The 17,832-nt window shown below is 46.8% G+C and overlaps 1 protein-coding gene across 10 annotated transcripts in view; it reads right to left on the minus strand.

Moving 5' to 3' along the window:
• magi2a (membrane associated guanylate kinase, WW and PDZ domain containing 2a) overlaps window positions 1–17,832 on the minus strand; it is a 164,039-nt gene continuing 146,207 nt past the window's right edge. For 2 of the 10 annotated variants that reach the window (XM_062383103.1, XM_062383107.1), the window contains 11 exons: window positions 16,339–16,540; window positions 14,734–14,775; window positions 14,544–14,635; window positions 14,022–14,214; window positions 11,309–11,569; window positions 10,609–10,794; window positions 9,634–9,850; window positions 8,485–8,707; window positions 7,481–7,633; window positions 4,427–4,565; window positions 1–1,036 (listed from right to left, as the gene is read on the minus strand). In XM_062383103.1, coding sequence (XP_062239087.1) covers window positions 303–1,036; window positions 4,427–4,565; window positions 7,481–7,633; window positions 8,485–8,707; window positions 9,634–9,850; window positions 10,609–10,794; window positions 11,309–11,569; window positions 14,022–14,214; window positions 14,544–14,635; window positions 14,734–14,775; window positions 16,339–16,540 — 2,442 coding nt within the window. In that variant the 3' untranslated portion in view covers window positions 1–302. Of the gene's footprint in view, window positions 1,037–4,082; window positions 4,194–4,426; window positions 4,566–7,480; window positions 7,634–8,484; window positions 8,708–9,633; window positions 9,851–10,608; window positions 10,795–11,308; window positions 11,570–14,021; window positions 14,215–14,519; window positions 14,636–14,733; window positions 14,776–16,338; window positions 16,541–17,832 lie in introns of all 10 variants that reach the window. The other 8 variants (XM_062383101.1, XM_062383106.1, XM_062383102.1 and 5 more) reach the window with 6 other exon arrangements.

A 17,832-nucleotide genomic window follows, 5' to 3' on the forward strand; every position in this document is an offset into this window, starting at 1 on the left:
CATTCTACTTGCTCTTCCATTTTTTTTTTCCTTCAAAAAATGGTTTACCAGTTCTTAAGGTGGTGGGTGTAAAATATTTCTCAAAATAATTTAGAGTACAGTATCATAAATAAACTTCTAAAAACACGAGGTCCAGATCATCCTGCTCCCCCTGCTCCCCCCCCACCCGCCCGCCCCGTGGTTTTGTAAGGTGGAGGGAGATAAAGAAGCACAGGAGGGTAGTGGGGGGGGGGGGGGCATCCAGATGTTGGTGGTGTAGCTCAGATGAGTGTGGCCCCTGTCGTCTGCCCGGAGCCGCGGTGTTATCTGCTCAGCGTGGAGGTGCCCGTGCGCAGCGTGCTGGGCAGCTTGTCCGACCCAGGGATCTTCCAGGGCCCGGGAGAGACCGTGACCTTCCTCCCTGCTACGCCGCCGCCGCCGCCGCTGCTGCTGCTGGTGGTCTTGATGGGCAGACTGGGCCGGCTCTCTCCCAGGCTGCGGTCCCTGGGCCTGGGCTGGCACTGCTCCGACTCCACCTGCTGCTGCCACCCGACGCCGTAACGCTCCACGTCCTCTCGGCTGTTTCCGTTGGTGTGCGGGAGCTTGGAGCAGCTGGGAGAGTGGGTGGATTCTCTGGTTTCCCCGGTCGGTCTCTCCTTGGACCTCCCTCTGGTGCTCCTGGAGGCTTTGAGCTCCCCACTCTGCCCCTCTTTGCCCCCTTCCCCCTCAGTAGTGGGCTGCACCCGGTGCCCCTTGCGGGAGGACCTGCCGCCCTCTTTCTTCGCTCTGCCGCTGCCCCCGGTTGAAGCCGCTCTCCTCCCCTGGCCGATCGGATCTGGGTTTAGCAGCTCGGCCTTGTGGGGGCTCTTTGAGCGCTCCGTCCGGCCGTCCCGTGCCCCCGCGTCTCGAGGGACATCCAGAGGCAGCAGGTGAGGTGGGTCGGAGGCCGGGGCAAGATGAGATGAAGGCGATGATATGGAAAGGCTGTCGATGGGAGGGGCTACTTCCGACAGGCTTGGGGAGGCTGAAGGGCGAGCATCCCATGGGGCAGCATTGTCTGGAACACACACACACACAGTCAGTAATACCAAAGCAACGCAAACACACACACACATACACGTGCACAAGTCAAAGTTAAAAGCTTGCATTCATGCCACTGCAAAACCAAACAATAAATCCAAACAAAAATAATCACCACAGCAATCCTTCCTATTCTACAAGCTAAAAGCATTAAAGCAAATATCAGCGCAGCACGACAACCCACTTCAGAGCGTGTCACAGGGCGACTCTACTTTTAGACAACATCAATCTGCCTCCCGTTGCTCTCTTTAAAGCCTCGGCCAATCTCAAACCTTGGCGGAAAATCGAAAACAGGTTTAATGAAATGGATGATGTGCCCAATAGGGTGGTGCTTTAGTGAGAATGAAAAACCCTCAGGGCCCCCCCCCCCCTCTCTCTGAGGCCTGAAGAGGAGTGTATCCAGCTGCAGTGAATCTACAGCTCGCCCTTCCAGTCTCACGGACTGTTGGCTTCCGCTTCTGCACTGATGAGTCCCGGCCATCAGTCACTCTCAGGGCTGGGCAGGGGGCAGAGGTCAGGGCTAACTGCACCGGCGCCGGGAGGCCCAATTATAAAGAGGGAGCAGATGAGATAGAGGACTGAGAGGGAGGAACACGGGAACCTGGTCTCGTTATGAGGACACAGGAACTTCTGTCCTGCACGGGGAGGGACATCAGATCCATTGGGTCCTGTGTGTGTGTGTGTGTCCCATGCTGGACTTCAGGAAACATTACCAAGAGACACAAGACCTTATGGCCTTAAAAGCAAATGCTGGTGTTGATGTGTTGTAAATCAAAACACGTGATTTCAGCAGTGGGAATAATACCCATAAGCCCCTGGGCAATTTCCTGTTGTTGTGAATCTCTTGCTTTGTGAAAACAAAAACTCCAGAGAGAGACTGAACCCGATTGTCTGGACAGTTTTAACACCTACATATCCTCATCAAAAGACGTTGATCTGTTGTTATTGATTCCTCTGGAGTGTTTGTGTCCACCTGATGAACACAACTCCCAATACTCGCATCTCCTTTAATCCCAGTTTGCACTTCAGCGACTCCAGAGGGAAACATCTGACTCTTCAGCAGCTCAATGCTCCACTAGGCTCCCCAGCTTCATGCTGACTGTGTGTCTGGGCAGGTCGTAAAGTACAGATATTATTTTCCATTGTGTTTTTGTTAAAATATATTGATTAGGGCCTGAAAATCCTCACCTACGAATGTGCTTTCAGTTCACTTCAGTAACTTTTTCTTTTTATGGTTTCTTGTAGTTTCATCCATATAGAGGCTGTTTGGTTTTAATTCCATATGTTAAAGGAGAGAATCTTTAGTCACAGCGATACTGTTATATCTGATATATATATGTAATATCTTATGTTGCTTTAAGGCAGCCTCTGAAGTCTGAGGAAATGAATCAAGTAACATCGACAGCATCACAAACTTCAGGCCCGGAGTCAGACAGATGTTTACTCTGCGAGGATTATCTAAAGGAAGATGAAAGTTGCATTATGGGAAGTTTATGATCTGGTTTTGAGCTACATCGCCCTAAAAGTAAACATTTATTTAATCCGTCTGTTCTTCTTGGATCGACCACAGTAATCAGACGATTACCAGTAAGAAAATGAGAATGTTTCCTCTCCCACTCCCAGTCCTCACCCTGAACGTCTGCTGTTGCTCTATGTAACTTTAGTGAGTGGGTTCGATCTCCTGTGAGACGTGTGGAACTGACAGAGTGACGCTGACCAGCAGATCAGTTGTGTTCAGGAAGCCGGGGCTCATGGGTAATATCCACCGTTCAGTTGTATTCAGTTCGATGAGCAGCGGCGACACAACAGAGCCTGACCGAATTCATCACCGTTTAGGGGTGTGATTCATTATTTGATGTCACTCTGTAGTTTGCTGTCGTGTCAATTTGATGTAGAGTAGAAGGACTTCGATAAATACGGTGCCCTTCAGCTTCAGATCCCACACGTGACAGACACACAAAAACCCCACACAATGCAACACAAAAACAGGCAACGCAATCACAGCCATGCACGTGCACACAGCCGTCTGCCTTTTATGCAAAACACTGTTCTTTGTTTTCGCTTTTAGCCGTTTCCTGAAAAGCGCAGCTCGATGAACGTGAAGCGAAAATAACTCGCTCCCTTGAACATTATTATGCTAATGTTTTAAATGGCCTAATTAATCTCCATAGATGATTTGCTTAACCTTCCACTATGCAAATAAAGTGCCTGTAAACTCCGAGTGATGAAATGCTGACTCAAGCCCACGCGGAACAGAGCGTGTGGGTTAAAAAACACCTGTAACTTGGAGAGCAGCTGAAACACCACAGAAGATTTGTGATGATGGAGCACTGTGTCTCCTGGATGACCACAGTAAGACTCCCCCTGTGCACGTCAGGCCTCCTCAAGGCAAATAGTATAAAAACACTTCACACAGAAAAATTAAATCTCTGGCCCGAAGGAGGAGGGAGACAAGATCACCAAAGTGCGTTTCTTGTGTTTAAGGACTCTGAGGCCAAATCGCTCATGAACCTGTGTCTCTTTTGGGCTTCAGTGGTGTCGTGCTCCCGCCTCAAATGTCTTTCCCTTGAGTGGGAGGTTGCAACAGGAGTGAGTGACGCACTAAGAGTTTTATCACCTGCAGTGTCACACCAGTAAACGTCCCCCTTCCGATGCTCAATTCGAGCTACGCGGATATTTCACAGGGGTAAATAATCGGCCGGGATATTTTACGTTTCGTCTCCTCCGGCTGACTCAGGGTGAACGCTCGATTTGCTCTATCTGTGCGGCTGCAGGTAGCTGCTGATTGATCTCCCAGTCAAGACGGGGGAGTTTTACAACATCCTGCAGCTGGGAGAGAAATCTGAGAGCGGAAAGGCAAAAGACTCTTCAACCGTCCGAGGTCATAAAACAAGCGGTTTGGATATGAAAGTGCATCTTGAACAGTTGTTTACATCAACACAACAACACAACAACACAAACCACACCACAGCACAGAACGCCCGGGTTAAAGGGAAGAGAGAAACGTCGGGATGGTCACAAACCGTGTCTTTAGAGTGGCCCATTAGGAAGAAATAGGGGGAGCCATGCTTGTCACTTTTCATGCACATGGAGAGACTGGAAGATACCATTCCTATAGAAGGGGAAGTAACAACCTAGACCAATCAATTAGTGATAGATCACTGAAATGGACAGAAGATAAACGAGTGTTAGTCCAGATAGAAAAGACATAGAATTAGACACAGAATATAATGAGTGTATTAAAAGAGAAGTTATATCAGGTACATGCTAGAATAATGATATTATAGAGTGATATTAGAAAGACAGTGATTCATCTTAAGAGTTAAAGGACATGATCGTCAGGACAAAGCAAGTTTCTGGTACTAACCGTACTCTGGGACCTGCCCTGTCCCCCTCTTCAGGAGGAGACGGACACGCCGACCTCCGGCCTTGATCAGCTCGATGGCTCGGGCGTGGGTCATGTCCCGGGTGCTCTCGCCATTGATCTCAATGATTTGATCCCCGACCTGGATGTAAAGTAGGCGGGTGACACAGTTTTAGAGCTTTTTAGTTCTTCTAACTTGGTGGAAACTGTCTGACGGAGCTGTTTTTACAGTTGTGGCAGGTTGATATGGATAAAGACGAAGTTTTCTGAGTTTGGAGGAACTTGACTGACACCTGTGAGAGGAACAGGAGTGTTTCTAGGGATTGTGCAGTCCCCTGCACAATGGATGATGGATGTTCCAGTCTTCAATCAAATTTCTAAAATTACTTTTGAGGCCTCATTAGGGGCATAGACCAATATAGAATTTTAAGGGGTTCGTAAGGCTTATGGTAGAGTTCAAGTAATGTAAAAACAAGGAAAGGGTTTGGTTTGTCCACTCTGGGCTCCTGTAGAAACCCCCTACTCATGATGTAGATATAAATGGCTCATTCCGTGGTAACGAAAACATAGTGACTCTTAGTTTCAGGGGATTATAATATAATAAAAACATTGATATCATCGTTATTTCTCTTCTGCTGATGAATCCTCTAAAATCCAAACCACCACTGGTCCTTTAAACTGTCGCCCAGCTCATTTGAGCGAGGTGTGACTGACAGCAACACCAAATTAATACCATTACATCTATATTAGCTGCCATCTTGTCCCACGAGCCTCTTGGGGACGTGCACAGGGCCACCAGTGAGATGAGCAATTTAATGAAGCTGTTTAAGGAACCGAGGACCGAGCCAATTACGAGCGAGCGGGTCTGGAGACGAGCGGGTGGCACGTTCCAAATAGAAAAATTAACAAGCTTCTTTTATTGCGGACGACAGTGATTTACAAAGATCAATATGGATCCATAATTCATTTGCTTTCCCGTGAGCCTCTGCGGGCATTAATAAGCATTACCCGTCAGGAGCTGCCGTCAGCTCTAATTAACTTCAGCCGTAATTCCGACATGTCATTTGAATGGAATTATGGCAAACGCCTTTCTGTGGAGCAGCTAGGAAACGTATTAAGACGCCCTGATGAATTCTAATAAGCTGCACAGTCAGCTGCAAATAAAACATCAACTGGAGAGTTTAGCTTGGTTCCCTGGACGCTACCGGACGTACACGAGGTCGGGTCAAGTGTCATCCCTCCCTCCAGTCGCTCTCAAGACGGGGGGGGGGGATTCATGGGTAACAGGGCAAAACGTTCCGGGCTAATTATGCTAACAAATGGAGAAGTACTGTGGTAATGGTCGGGCTAATTTGAAAGTCAGGAGTGGACTGGAGTGGAGACAGGGGATTCATTAGGTGTCCTTACAGTGGTCTGGACAGAGGTGGGAGGGGAGGACGGCTCCCTCATTAATCCTCACCTCGTAACAGCCGAGGAGAGAGAGCCTTCATTTTCATCTTTAATAAAGTTGGATGGACGATGTGTGAATGTGGAGCGGGGGGGGGGGGCTGCTCCCTCCTCAAAGCTGAGAGGAGGTAATTAGATCCACTCAACGATGATGTCCAACAACCAATCACTTCACAACAATCTTCTTAAAACGATCCAGTCTGGCACTTGGAGCTTGTTAGAAACTGTTAGTGCTCCTCTGCTGTGATTGGTTTACGGCAGCTCGGGACAAATTACATTTCTTTTGAAGATGAGACAAAGAACCTGTTGAGCCGGTCTAGGAGAAACCATTTGGCCTGAACTCAAAATGTCAGAGCCACGGCGGGGAGTCGAGGCACAAGTGGTTTTTTTTGTGGCTTTTCTGCATCTTAATAACGCGCTCAGATCCAAAGTGACAGACATCTCTGGGGATTTCTAACCAGCGTATCACATGTACTTAAGTTAAATACAGACTGATCCACCCACACACACACAGAGGGGGGTCGGAGGAGAGATCAAAGTGTTCTCTTCACCTTGTTCTCTGGAATCTGCTCCAGACTCATATCAGTGGAGTTTCTGTATCAGAGCAGCAGTTCATCGAAAGCAGCTCAGTACATTTACTCAGGTACAACCTTGTACTTTCAAACAATCAACATTTCTAGGGAAAATATAGTACTAGTAAATGTAGTACTTTTAATTTATCACCTCCGCCAAGGAAATTATGTTATATTTAATAGTGAAATTTGGACTTTTCAAAAATAACATAAAAGTGCATATTTTACAAAAGTTACAAATGTTCTTTCAGTTTTTTTCCTCAAGTATGTTATATGTTTTAATTTACTATGAGTAGGATTCAGGACTTGGAGGATTTGAACTGTTCCTTTCACCACTGATCAGACGACTTGGCAGCTTCTTTCCTTGAACTCAAGCTGAAGATAGATTCCCACCTCCTCCTCTTCCTCTTCTTCTTCCTCCTGCAACTGGGCTCAGTTTACTCCATCGACTACACCACTGAGGAGGTGAACTAATATCTCCCATGGGGGCATTTCTTGTACGGGTTCATTACAGATAACGACTGTTGAGCAGACTTGAGCTATCGGAGCCGCAGACGTAAAGATCGGGGAACATACAAGTAAGAGAAAGAGGAAGCAGAAGACCGACAGCGATGTGTTGTTGTAGTAAACCAACATCGACAAGTAGAGAAAAGCTACTGTGGAATTCTGTTGCAGCCAGCAAAGCACAAGGAGGAAATGAAGGGGATGTAAAAGTGGAGTCTTGTGCTTTGTAGGAGAGAGAGAATTGTGCAGATCTGCAAACATCAAAGTAGAATTGAAGTCGTCCCACTTAAACACGTTATCTTTCTTTATCTGTCTGAATATTATCTGTAACTAAACGCACTGAGTTTTAGGAACTTCTGGGAGGAGACAAACTTCTGAAAAACCACAAAAGGACAAACCCTCTCCGAGTTTTGATAACATCAGACAATTAAAGGGAGCGTCTGCCATGTAATCCACAAAGATAGAAAGCAGTTTAACCTCTAAAACGGTGGAGGTACAGGCTTTCTTTAAAATAAATCACGTCATCAGAACCCACCCTCATCCTTGCGTTGCGGATGGCCGGTCCGTCGTCCGCCAGCCGCAGGACAAACAGGTCCATCTTGTACTCCCGCCCCCCTCGGATGCTGAAACCGAAGCCCTTCACACTTTTGTCCAGCTCCACCGTGAAGAAGTCGAAGTCCTGTGTGAGCTGAGACATGATGGGACAGGATGAGACTCAACAGAACATAGGACATGGGACTATGACCGCATATAGTGTGTAAAGTTTTATATTTCACTTCTTAGTGTCTATCCCTGACTTCCCATTGGCTGAGAGACAACTTATAAAATATAGAAATATGTACTTTAAAAAACTATATGTGAGTTTTGAAGTAGTGTAGTTTAGTTTCAGCTAAAGAAAAAAACTTTTCAGAAGGAAGCTGGCAGTCAGAGATTTGAATACATTGAAAAAGCAGCAAAAACGATGAGGACATGAATAAAATCTGTCTTAAATAAAAAATAATAATGTTTATAGAAGGTCTTGCATTCGCTATGACAATTTATGGCAGTTTTTGGAATGCAGCAACTTCATTAGAGGCAGTACACTGAAAAGCCTTGAACTGGGAACAAAGACTAACATTTTAATGCTGTATAAATTATGAGCAGAGCAGAGGCGGACTGATATCAGCAGATCTAAGATAAGCTCAGAATCTATTGGCATTAATGTGGAAATACCACATTGCAATAAGGACATACAGAAAATAAGTTTGAAACGTTATAATGATTACACTGTTTGTCCAGCAGAGAGCGCTGAAAGGCTCATTTTTTGAAAACACTGATAAGCAAAGTGAGACTGAACCAAAATGGTAAAACTAAAACTATGAGCTGAAAGTCAATTAAACGCTTCATAGAAATTTTCCACAACACACTATTGACCAGTGCTACTTTAAGTATCAATTAACTGGTCTCTGAAATCCAGTATTGGTTACTGCTTGTGGAAAAAAACTCAATTCCTCTGCGACCCCACAGGAGAACCAGCACAATGATGGAAAACATCTTCACCTGAACTGGTGGCATTCTGTAATCCGGCATGTACTGCCTGGTGTCCGTGGCGAGCTGTCTGTAGTCCAGCAGCGGCGGGTGTCTGTAGTCCAACGTGGGCGGCTGCCGGTAGTCGGCCACAGGCGGGTGCCGGTAGTCCACCGGCGGCTGTCGGTAATCCGTGAACGGCGGCTGCCGGATGTCCGGTTTGACGTCCTGCCTGGCTTTCACTTCTGACCTGTAACTATCAGAGGATCAGAGGAACGTCCATGAGGATTCCTACACCTGTCACGGTTAAGTCTCGTGGTGCTGGGTCACCAGGACAGAGTCGGCTTGTTTTAACAGAATGAAAACCACCAAACTACACTATTATAAAAACAGACCAAATGCAAGCTTTTCAAACCTAAAGCCAACTCATCTTGATCTCCCCCTGGTGGCTGGCTGCAGTATAGATCATCCACCCTGCCTTCTCCATGTTAGCTAACGGGACATGGTCCAAAGCTATAAGTTGTTCATCAAATAAATTTATCTTAAAGATGGTTTCTGTCTGTTCCAGTCGTCTTGATTGACAGCTGAGATAGTCTCGTGATTGGTCGAGGGCATGTATCAGACGTTTATGATACCCTGACCAAATGAAGTCAAAAGCACAACATGGCCTCTTCCTGTCTGGGATCCAAAAGTCTCTGATTGGCTGCTGATACTGATCCCAGAGAGACTCATTCATTGTGTGAAGCAGAGGGAAAAGACAATGACACTGTGGATTCTGGACACCTGCACTTCTTTGTAGAATATTCAGCGGATCTCAATAAAAGAAGCAATTTCGGTAAATAATTTAGCGCCTTAAGAGTTAAGTGATGTTATGCAACAAACTGGTGGATAAGTTTCCAGAAAGAAAGGAGAAAGAAAGGGGAAAGAAACACAGGAAGATATCGAAAAGAATGACAAAGGGAAGAAAGGGGAGAGAGAGAAAGGAGGCAGAGGGAGTAGAGTGACTCCCTCTACCATGTTCTGCCCCAGAGACAGACAGAGGACGAGTCTATAAAAAAGCTTCCCTGTGTCAGCAAATCAAAACATGACTTTAACGCAGCACCAGGATGAGACGGGTTTGCTGTGTAACTGTTTGAGGTGTCGCGCTCTGTAACCCGGCCTCCTTGTGAAGCTGCGTCTCACCTGCTCTCGTGGACGTAGGTCGGAGGCGGAGGGGCGGGCAGCTGGGTCACAGGGCTCTGATGGGGCACCGGGTTGGGTTGGCCGACAGAGGGGTTGAGCTCCGTGGCTGCCGGGCTGGGCTCAGAGGCCACGTTGCCGGGCTGCGTCTTAGGGCTGTGCTGCTGCGCCATGGGGCTCTGCTTCTCCGAGCTGTGGGCTGAGGGGGGGTTGCTGATTTCTGGGATGAGAATAATGAAAAGACAAATCATATCACAATTTTCTTCAAACTTTTTCAACCATTTAAAAAAGGTAAAACCTGCGATATTGGATTTGTTACGCAACCTGGAGACATAACAACCAGCTTATAACTGCTGTAAATCAACTGTAAAGCTAAGTTGATCATGGACTGTGAATAAAGATGGAGGACGTGTCTCCACTTCCTCCCACTACCCAAAAGTGAACCCAGAAATCATGACATGGCGATTGAGACGGTTTGGCTTCACTTTTGGGAAGCTGTCATGTCGTCCATCTTTGTACGAGTCTTGTTGGTTGAGCTGCTCACAAAACGAACAGTGTTGACCTACAAATAAAAGCTTTGCTCACTAGTGCCCCTAGTGGTCAATATCTCCATTGGGTTCCTTTAATGTAGCTCTAAAGACTGAGGTCATAAATGTCCCGTAAATATTAAGTTGGCTTTTAATCGTATTTTCTCAAACATGGCAGTGAAAACGAATCATAAAAACTATAAAGTGTTGAATTTGAGATTTGACGAGAAGTTTGAGACCTAAAGAAAACAATTTTATTGAATGAAAGTGACAGTTAATCTTAAAAGAATCAGATTTTGCAAAACTTATATAACAACTTTGATTTAACCGAGCCAGTTCAATTACTGTCATAAATCACTGTCAACGCAAAGTCCTGCAGTTTCAGACCCTCCTCTGTAACGTGTGTGTGTGTAGTGTGTAGTGTGTAGTGTGTGTGCACGTGTTCTCTCACCTTCCTGCGGTATGATCCTCAGGGTGACGCTCAGGCCTGCATCCTTGATGAGCTTGACGATGTCGGCGTGTGGCATGTTGACGATGGACTGGCTGTTCACCGCCAGGATCCTGTCTCCCACCTTCAGCTTCCCGCAGCGGTCGGCCGGGCTTCCCTCGATGATGCGGCCAATTTTGTGGGGCACAGCTGTCGGGGGGGGGGGGGGGGGGATCGAACGCAACACGCTGCAGGTGAGGACGCGCTCTCTGCAGCAGATTGGCGGATTACACTTGCGTGTGCTCACACTGCGCTCGCTCGCTCCCTGACTGACTGAGTGTGTCTCTGTCTCTCTGGTTTTACGGTTCACCCCAGGCTTATGTAAGGCATCCAGGTTTTTCTCTCTCTCCCATGTGTGTGGGCGATGCACTGGTGCTCGGCAGCAGCAGAGATGTGTGTGACTGACGTGTCGTGGGCGGGTGTGCATAATTCAGGAGATAAAAAGAGAGGTGCTTCACTATTTAATGAGTCGTGACCTCCTCTCGTATACTGAGGTTTATCTTGACACTAAATAAAGATTACTTGTCATCTTAGATGTGTGTCTGAGAGGGTTCACGTGAGGTTTAGCCCCCCCCGAGGTTAAACAGTGGGGAGACGATGACTGATGATGCACGAGAATCTACTTCCCTCCATCAAACCGCACTGAAACAAGCAGAGGACTCACTGTTAGCGGCGGGCGCCTCGGGCCGGTTCAGCGAGCTGATGATGACAAAGCCGAAGCCCTCGCTCTCCTTCCTGTTGATGATGACGTCACTGGGTTGAGCGCTGGGGGTCGACGTCCCGTCCGAAGAGGCCGCGTTGCCCACGCAGGCGTTGGCCGGCGGGTTGATGCCGGTGCTGTTGGCGTACGTGAAGTCGCTGCGCGGGGAGCTGTGCTGCGTGGAGACCGAGCCGGGGCTGCGGCCGTTCTCCGGACAGGGCTCAGCTGGAGGGGGAGGGAGGGGGAATAAGTAACGTGGTGGGATATGATCACTATCATGACTGTGCAGAACAGAATGTACAAATATCATTGGTGTATCAAAAGTATTCTTATGGCAGAAAGAACGACCCTGTGACAAATGTTTTATTATTTTCAGGAAAACACTAGTGAACCAATTTCCATGAAATTTGGCGGAAGAGAAAGACATTACATTTCGGAGAAGCTCCAGTTTTATGAACAATCTTAAACTACAGATGTCAAATTTATGTAGTTGAGTTAAAAGCTGACTATTTCCCGTCTGATATGTTGTGAAGTAGAACAATCAAGTAAAGTACCCGTTAGTTGTACTTTAGTTGAGTAAATGTACTTGGCTGTTTTCCACGTCTCCCCACAGATCTCACAAACACATTTTCAGATCAAATCCCGTCCGTCAGTCACAAATCGTTTCTCTTCCACAGATGAAGGTAATTAAAGATTTCTCCTCTCTGTCTCTCTTGATGTTGTTTCCCCACAAAACAAATAATTTTCTTCAATAGAATCCAAAGCTAATTTTAAACGTGCAAAGAAAAGAATTCATTTGACAGGCGGGAGCTGTTTTTCTTCTCCGATCTTTAGAAAATTGGACGAGCTGGAGCCGGGTCTCATCGAGAAGAATCGAGAAGCAAACGCACAAAGCAGGGGAGAGCGCAACACAAAAAGTAACACATCAGTCGCCACGCGGTAAAAAAAAAACACATCATTAAAATGTGGCACCGTGACAATCCAGGGTGCGAGCAGCTTCTAGATCAAACCGGATGTTGTGGTTTTGAAGGCTCATCGAGAATTTAAAATGTAACTTCAGTTTACCGGATTGAAGATTCAGGGAGATTTGTCGCTTTACACAGCCACGTACATTCGCGTAGTTCTGCTCCACGCCCGCTGACTGACACAAATAGTTATCTTACAATGGGAGAAAATTGTCCAAAGTGGGGAGTTGGGTGCAGGAGGAGGTGTGAGCTCGGAGCAGAGAGCGGAGTCTGACGTCTCGCTAAGTGCCAGTGGGAGCCAGACAATTAGGACGGAAGTAAGGGCCACAGAAGAGGCCAGGCATGAGTCACCCAGTAGCCTTTGGTGAGCGGAAATTGATGGAGAAGGCGAAAGAGTGTGGGAAGAAAAGGATTGGTGAGAACAGTGTGTGTGAGTGTGTGTGTGTGTGTGTGTGTGTGTGAGAGAGGTAATAATGAGGACGGAGGAGGCCGGAGTTCACACGAGGTGACGTGTCGTCCCAGTGTGCAGACTCAAAGGTGAAGGAGCTTGTAGAAGAACCAGAGCGATCTCCAGAGGTTTCAGTGCAATTAATGTGAAATTAGAACTTCAGTTTTCTCACTGATTAAATTCGGCTTTATTAATCATTACAGGACGAGAAGTGTGGACATGACCCTAACCCAGCGATATCAAGTCACCTCATAACCTCAAAGCTGATAAGTGCAGAGGTAACCGTGTGCCTCCCGAAGATGTTTTCAGTGACCGAGCTGTCACTACGTCTCGAATTAAAATGGTCATCCATCGTCTATTTTCAGGATGAGGCAGTGTGAGTATTTACAGCAGCAGAGCCCACGTTCATCATGCTGCAGGAACATGTCCCCGTGCAGCAGCGTGGGCTGAGCTCCATGAAGAATTAAACTGAGGCTTTTGGCAACACACATTGTTTGTTTTGATCGTTTCATTGTATTTGTGGACAAAAAGAAAAATATGTCCCACCAGTGTTAACACCAGAAGAGAGACCACCCATGCTGCCACATCCAGCCACTAAAGTCATCACAGATTTATTTTAAATCCGAGTTTTATTTAGGTTGTCATGTTGGAACTCACTGTTCCCTGGAAAGTCTGGTTAGAGGAAGAGAGGGAAATCTAAATTGAGAGCTGGTCGCCCGCTGCAGACACCTGGAGGTCTGGGCGGCAGGGGCTTAGCAGAGACTCCACCAGTCAAAAGGCTTGTGGGAGAATCAACTGGTGTGTGTGGACGTTTTCTTGTCTTCTGGGCTAATCACTGAAGATGTGTCCCAGTCCTACTAACTGGTGTTTCGAGACACTGTTCATCATATGAAATTACAAGTGGCGATCTCTTCATTACTCATAGCCCATTGGTCAATGGGTTATCCAGGTGGTCAAGCAGTTACCATGCATGTTGTGCAACTGCAGCCTGACTTGAACCTGTAAAAACGTTTTTTCTGCAGAAAACTATATATTTAAAACTAAAGGTCTTCAGGAAGATGATATACGACCCCATTCAACCTTTTAAAGAGTCAACTTGACAGGCAAAGCCATAAAACTGTGAATATTTACAATCATGTTATCTCCAGTAGCAGCTTTGGAACCTGATTTATAAATTGACCATAAACTACTCTTAATCAATCAAATCATAGATTAATTTATAATATTTGACGATAATAACAAACTTCCATCCCTGATCTCTCACCTGGCGCCTGCACTCTCCTCCTGATGACCAGGCTGACCTGACCGTTCCGTGCCGCCCCGTGCATCAGGTCGATCACGTACCGGTGAGGTTTCCCCACCACCGGGATCCCGTCCACGAACAGGAGCTCGTCACCGGGCCGCAAGCGCCCGTCGAGATCCGCCGGACTCTTCTCGATGATCGCCCCGATCAAGATCTATTGCAAAAACGTCAACTGTCACAAATATGGAGGTGGAGATCCGACAGGTTCAGATGCTGGACTTGTTTAAGTGTCACGTGCAGTGGGTGTTAACTTGTTATAAGTGATAAATAATCGGCTGAACAGCACGATTGAAATATTTTTTTGTTACTTTGACAGACAGCAGAAGACACTAAAGCAGCCAGAGCCACCACTCTCTCTGGGGGGGGGTACAGAGGTCAGGGGGTTAGGTGGGCACAGTGTGTGTGTAGTGGGTTAGAGAGGAGGAAATGACAGGGTTCCACGCCCATCGCCATACGAGCCTTCTCACGCGTCTCCGGACTCACAGGCTGCCCGGCCTCATCGCCCCCCAGCACCCGGAACCCGAACCCAGATTTCTGCCTGCGCAGGTGGACCTCGATGTCCTGGTACTCCGCTCCTGGAGTAACACAACCACAGACGACAAACACACAATTCTGTTAGCTTACTGCGGTTACAAGTTTTCTAACAGTGTCCATGCAGGGATCAGACTCTTACCTGTCAAGTCCACAGGAAACACAGTCCGCGGTTGGCCGGGTTCTACACAGGAAGAGAGAAATGCACCAATAAACAATAACAGATACACGAGTACTGCTCACACACAGGCAGCACGCACTCGGAGAGCACAACGGAAAATGCACAAACTTCCACAAAGACTAGAACGAGGCAGAAAAGACTGTGTCTCAGCACAACTGTCACCGCAGAACTTCAGCATCATCCATAAACGTCAGGAAGCGCTTACGGCGCGTAATATACTGCTTCTGTATTTACAGCGTGAGGTGGGACGCGAGCACTAATCTGCAATCAGGGGCTTCACACAACAACAGGATCTGCAAAGTAGCGAAAGGAAGTCAACCGAAGACAAGTGGCTGCGAATGAAAAATTGATTCCAATTCCGACTGTTTTAATCACAGCGAGCGCTCTGCTGGGACCCAGCAGGGATGATGGGAGAAGATGATATCATGACTACAGACGAGAGGGGTGACGCAGCTGCTACCACAGAAACCACACGCAGTGCTGCAGAGAGCCAGCTGGTAAATACAGGATGTTACCAAGGCAATGTCTGAAAGTACCTACAGAAAACCTCGTTATCGTAGTTGTTTTGAAGGGCAGGAAATAAAGTTTTGACCTCAGATCAAGGTCGAGCTTTCAATCAGAGCAGGAGCAGATCTCTCCAGAAACAGTTTCACTCTGAATCAACATAATTGGAGTAAGTTTGCGTAACATGGAGGTGTCAAGGGTTTATGACCTACACCAGCCAGCCACCAGGGGGCGAGCAAGATTTTTTGGGGCGGCTCTCGTGTCGTCCATCTTCATACAGTCAATGTTTAAACCAGTAGATAAAAGACTCAAAGATTGTGCAGAGTTTGAGTTAGTGTTTCTACAATCCTAACAGCAGCCACCCACCTGAACACACACACAACCACACAACCACACACCCACACGCATAAAAACAACCCACTAACATTTCCGCAGAGTTGTGTGAAGAGTAATGATGCGTCCTGATGATAATGTCCTCCCAAGGAAAGGAAAAAAAGACTCTTAACAAATGGATGGGGAGGTTATATCGCTGGTTTATTCCTCCTCGGGTGTTTATGGCGCGAGGTGCCAGGATGTCACCGCCTCGACGTAAAGATCCCACCGGTCAATAAAGAGGCTGTTAGTGAATATGCTGCTTTGTTTGTGTGCGTTTAATGAACAAGGATCAGAGGAGGCAACACCAGGATAAGTAGCTGCAAATGCTAATGGGGAGGGGAGGGGGTGTACATCTGCAAAGCTTCTGATGATTATTTAAAGTGTTTGTGCTGAAGATCCAGCGTTTGATCCCTGATAGAAAGACGCTCAATCACTTCAACAAGCTTTTTAACGTGTGGATCTCGATAAAGTTTATCTTGCACCTTGTGAAACCCAAATTGTGATTCGTGAATATCGTCTGTACAAATAAAAAACACATTTTGATATTTGAACTTTCGGGATTCCTCTTCTTCTGTGTGTGTTTGTGCAACAAAGAGAGAAAGTGATGAATCTTCACGGCACCGCCTCCCGGTGACGAGGCGTTACCCACAGTGCCACCTCACCCGCGGTGTCAGCTCTGGTACTTACGCCTACTCTCAAAGATAGACCTGGACTTCTCATAAAGGTCATAGGGGTCGGGTTTAGCCAGGGCCTCGGGGGCTGAGTCTGGGACCGAGGCCCTGTGAAGGTGGTGTGTCGGGAAGGGGGCGCTGTGGGGGATAACGGGGGCCGACAGGCTGGTCTGAGCGGGGCTGCCCTGGCCCTGCTGGGACTCCCACTGCTCCAGCACCTGTAAAGCACAGCGTCATGAGGGGTCAGTACTTCCCAGTCTCGGTTAGCCTGATTAGCATGAAAACAAAACTAAAGGAGGTTTTGCTCTGATGATATTTGACCGTTTGCTAAACCCGGAGCCACGGTTGCTTTGCCTGTCAAGTTCTCTGTTCCCCAACAGCATGACGTTTAGGGAACTGGTCAAAAGGGTTCTAATGATTTACCTCCTGGAATTCATAGTAACTTTTGAAACAAAAGGTTCTGGTTTGAGACAATGCTGCTTATTTATTATATGTTTAGAAACAGAAGCTTCTCACCAGCTCATGATCAGTGTAGGAGTCATTGTTTTTTGTACTTCAGAATAAAGCTAGTTAGCCTTCTTCGAGATTTAAGGATAAGCTGAAATCGATATGTCGGACTAATGTGAAACCATCTTGCTAATGTTGCTAGAAGATACAACTTTCCCAAATCCATTAAAAGAACAAAGCTGATGTTTTTACTCTTTTAATTCCAGCTTGATAACTAATTACGAGCGTCCTGCCTTTGAAACAAAGCTGACGTTTAGCTAATGTTGTTTGGAATGTATAAGTCCTGAATTAAATAAAGAGCAGAGCTGCTGTTTTTCCTCTAATCACTTTAATTCCAACTTGTAACTAGAAAGAGACAATGTCGTCCATTCGGTCATTTGCTGCTGTCGTGTGTTTTGCCTTTGAATCAATGTTAAATTAACGTTTGCAGCTTATGTTAAAGCAGATAAACAGTTATATCCAGACTTTACTCTCTTGCCTTTTAGTTTTTTTGTTCAGAAAAGATGCTTAAGAAGAAACGACACCACATTCCGAACTCGTTAGAAACTGAGAATTGTCTGTTTTTCGACCGTGTAGAGAAACCCCAAACTTGACAGGGCCTGTCATGCCTGGTTATTGTTACTGAGCAGTAACGGGCCAATCACTGGCTCGGACTGGGGTTTAGTGAACGGTCAAGTCTAGCTGGACAGACAGGAAGCCAGAGAGTGAGTGAGGTTAGTGTGTGACAAATAATAATAACCAAGGACATGAAGAAGAACACATGGAAGGATGATGGAGGGGAGTTTTAGGTAATATCAAAAAGGAGGTGATATGTTGTGTATTTTGGCAAATTTTGCTTCCAAAACACAGCATGTATGTGTGTGCTGTCAAGAAGTTGTGGTGACAGCGTCAGTGTTGTGACACCAGTCAGAGTGTGAGCCTTGATGTGTCAGATGAGCCGCGGTGCTGACACAGTGTGAGCGATGGATCCGGAGGGAGAGCGATGAGCTGTTTGAAACCGAGT

Source organism: Platichthys flesus, chromosome 23 (assembly GCF_949316205.1).
Source record: "Platichthys flesus chromosome 23, fPlaFle2.1, whole genome shotgun sequence".
Lineage (NCBI taxonomy): Eukaryota > Metazoa > Chordata > Actinopteri > Pleuronectiformes > Pleuronectidae > Platichthys > Platichthys flesus.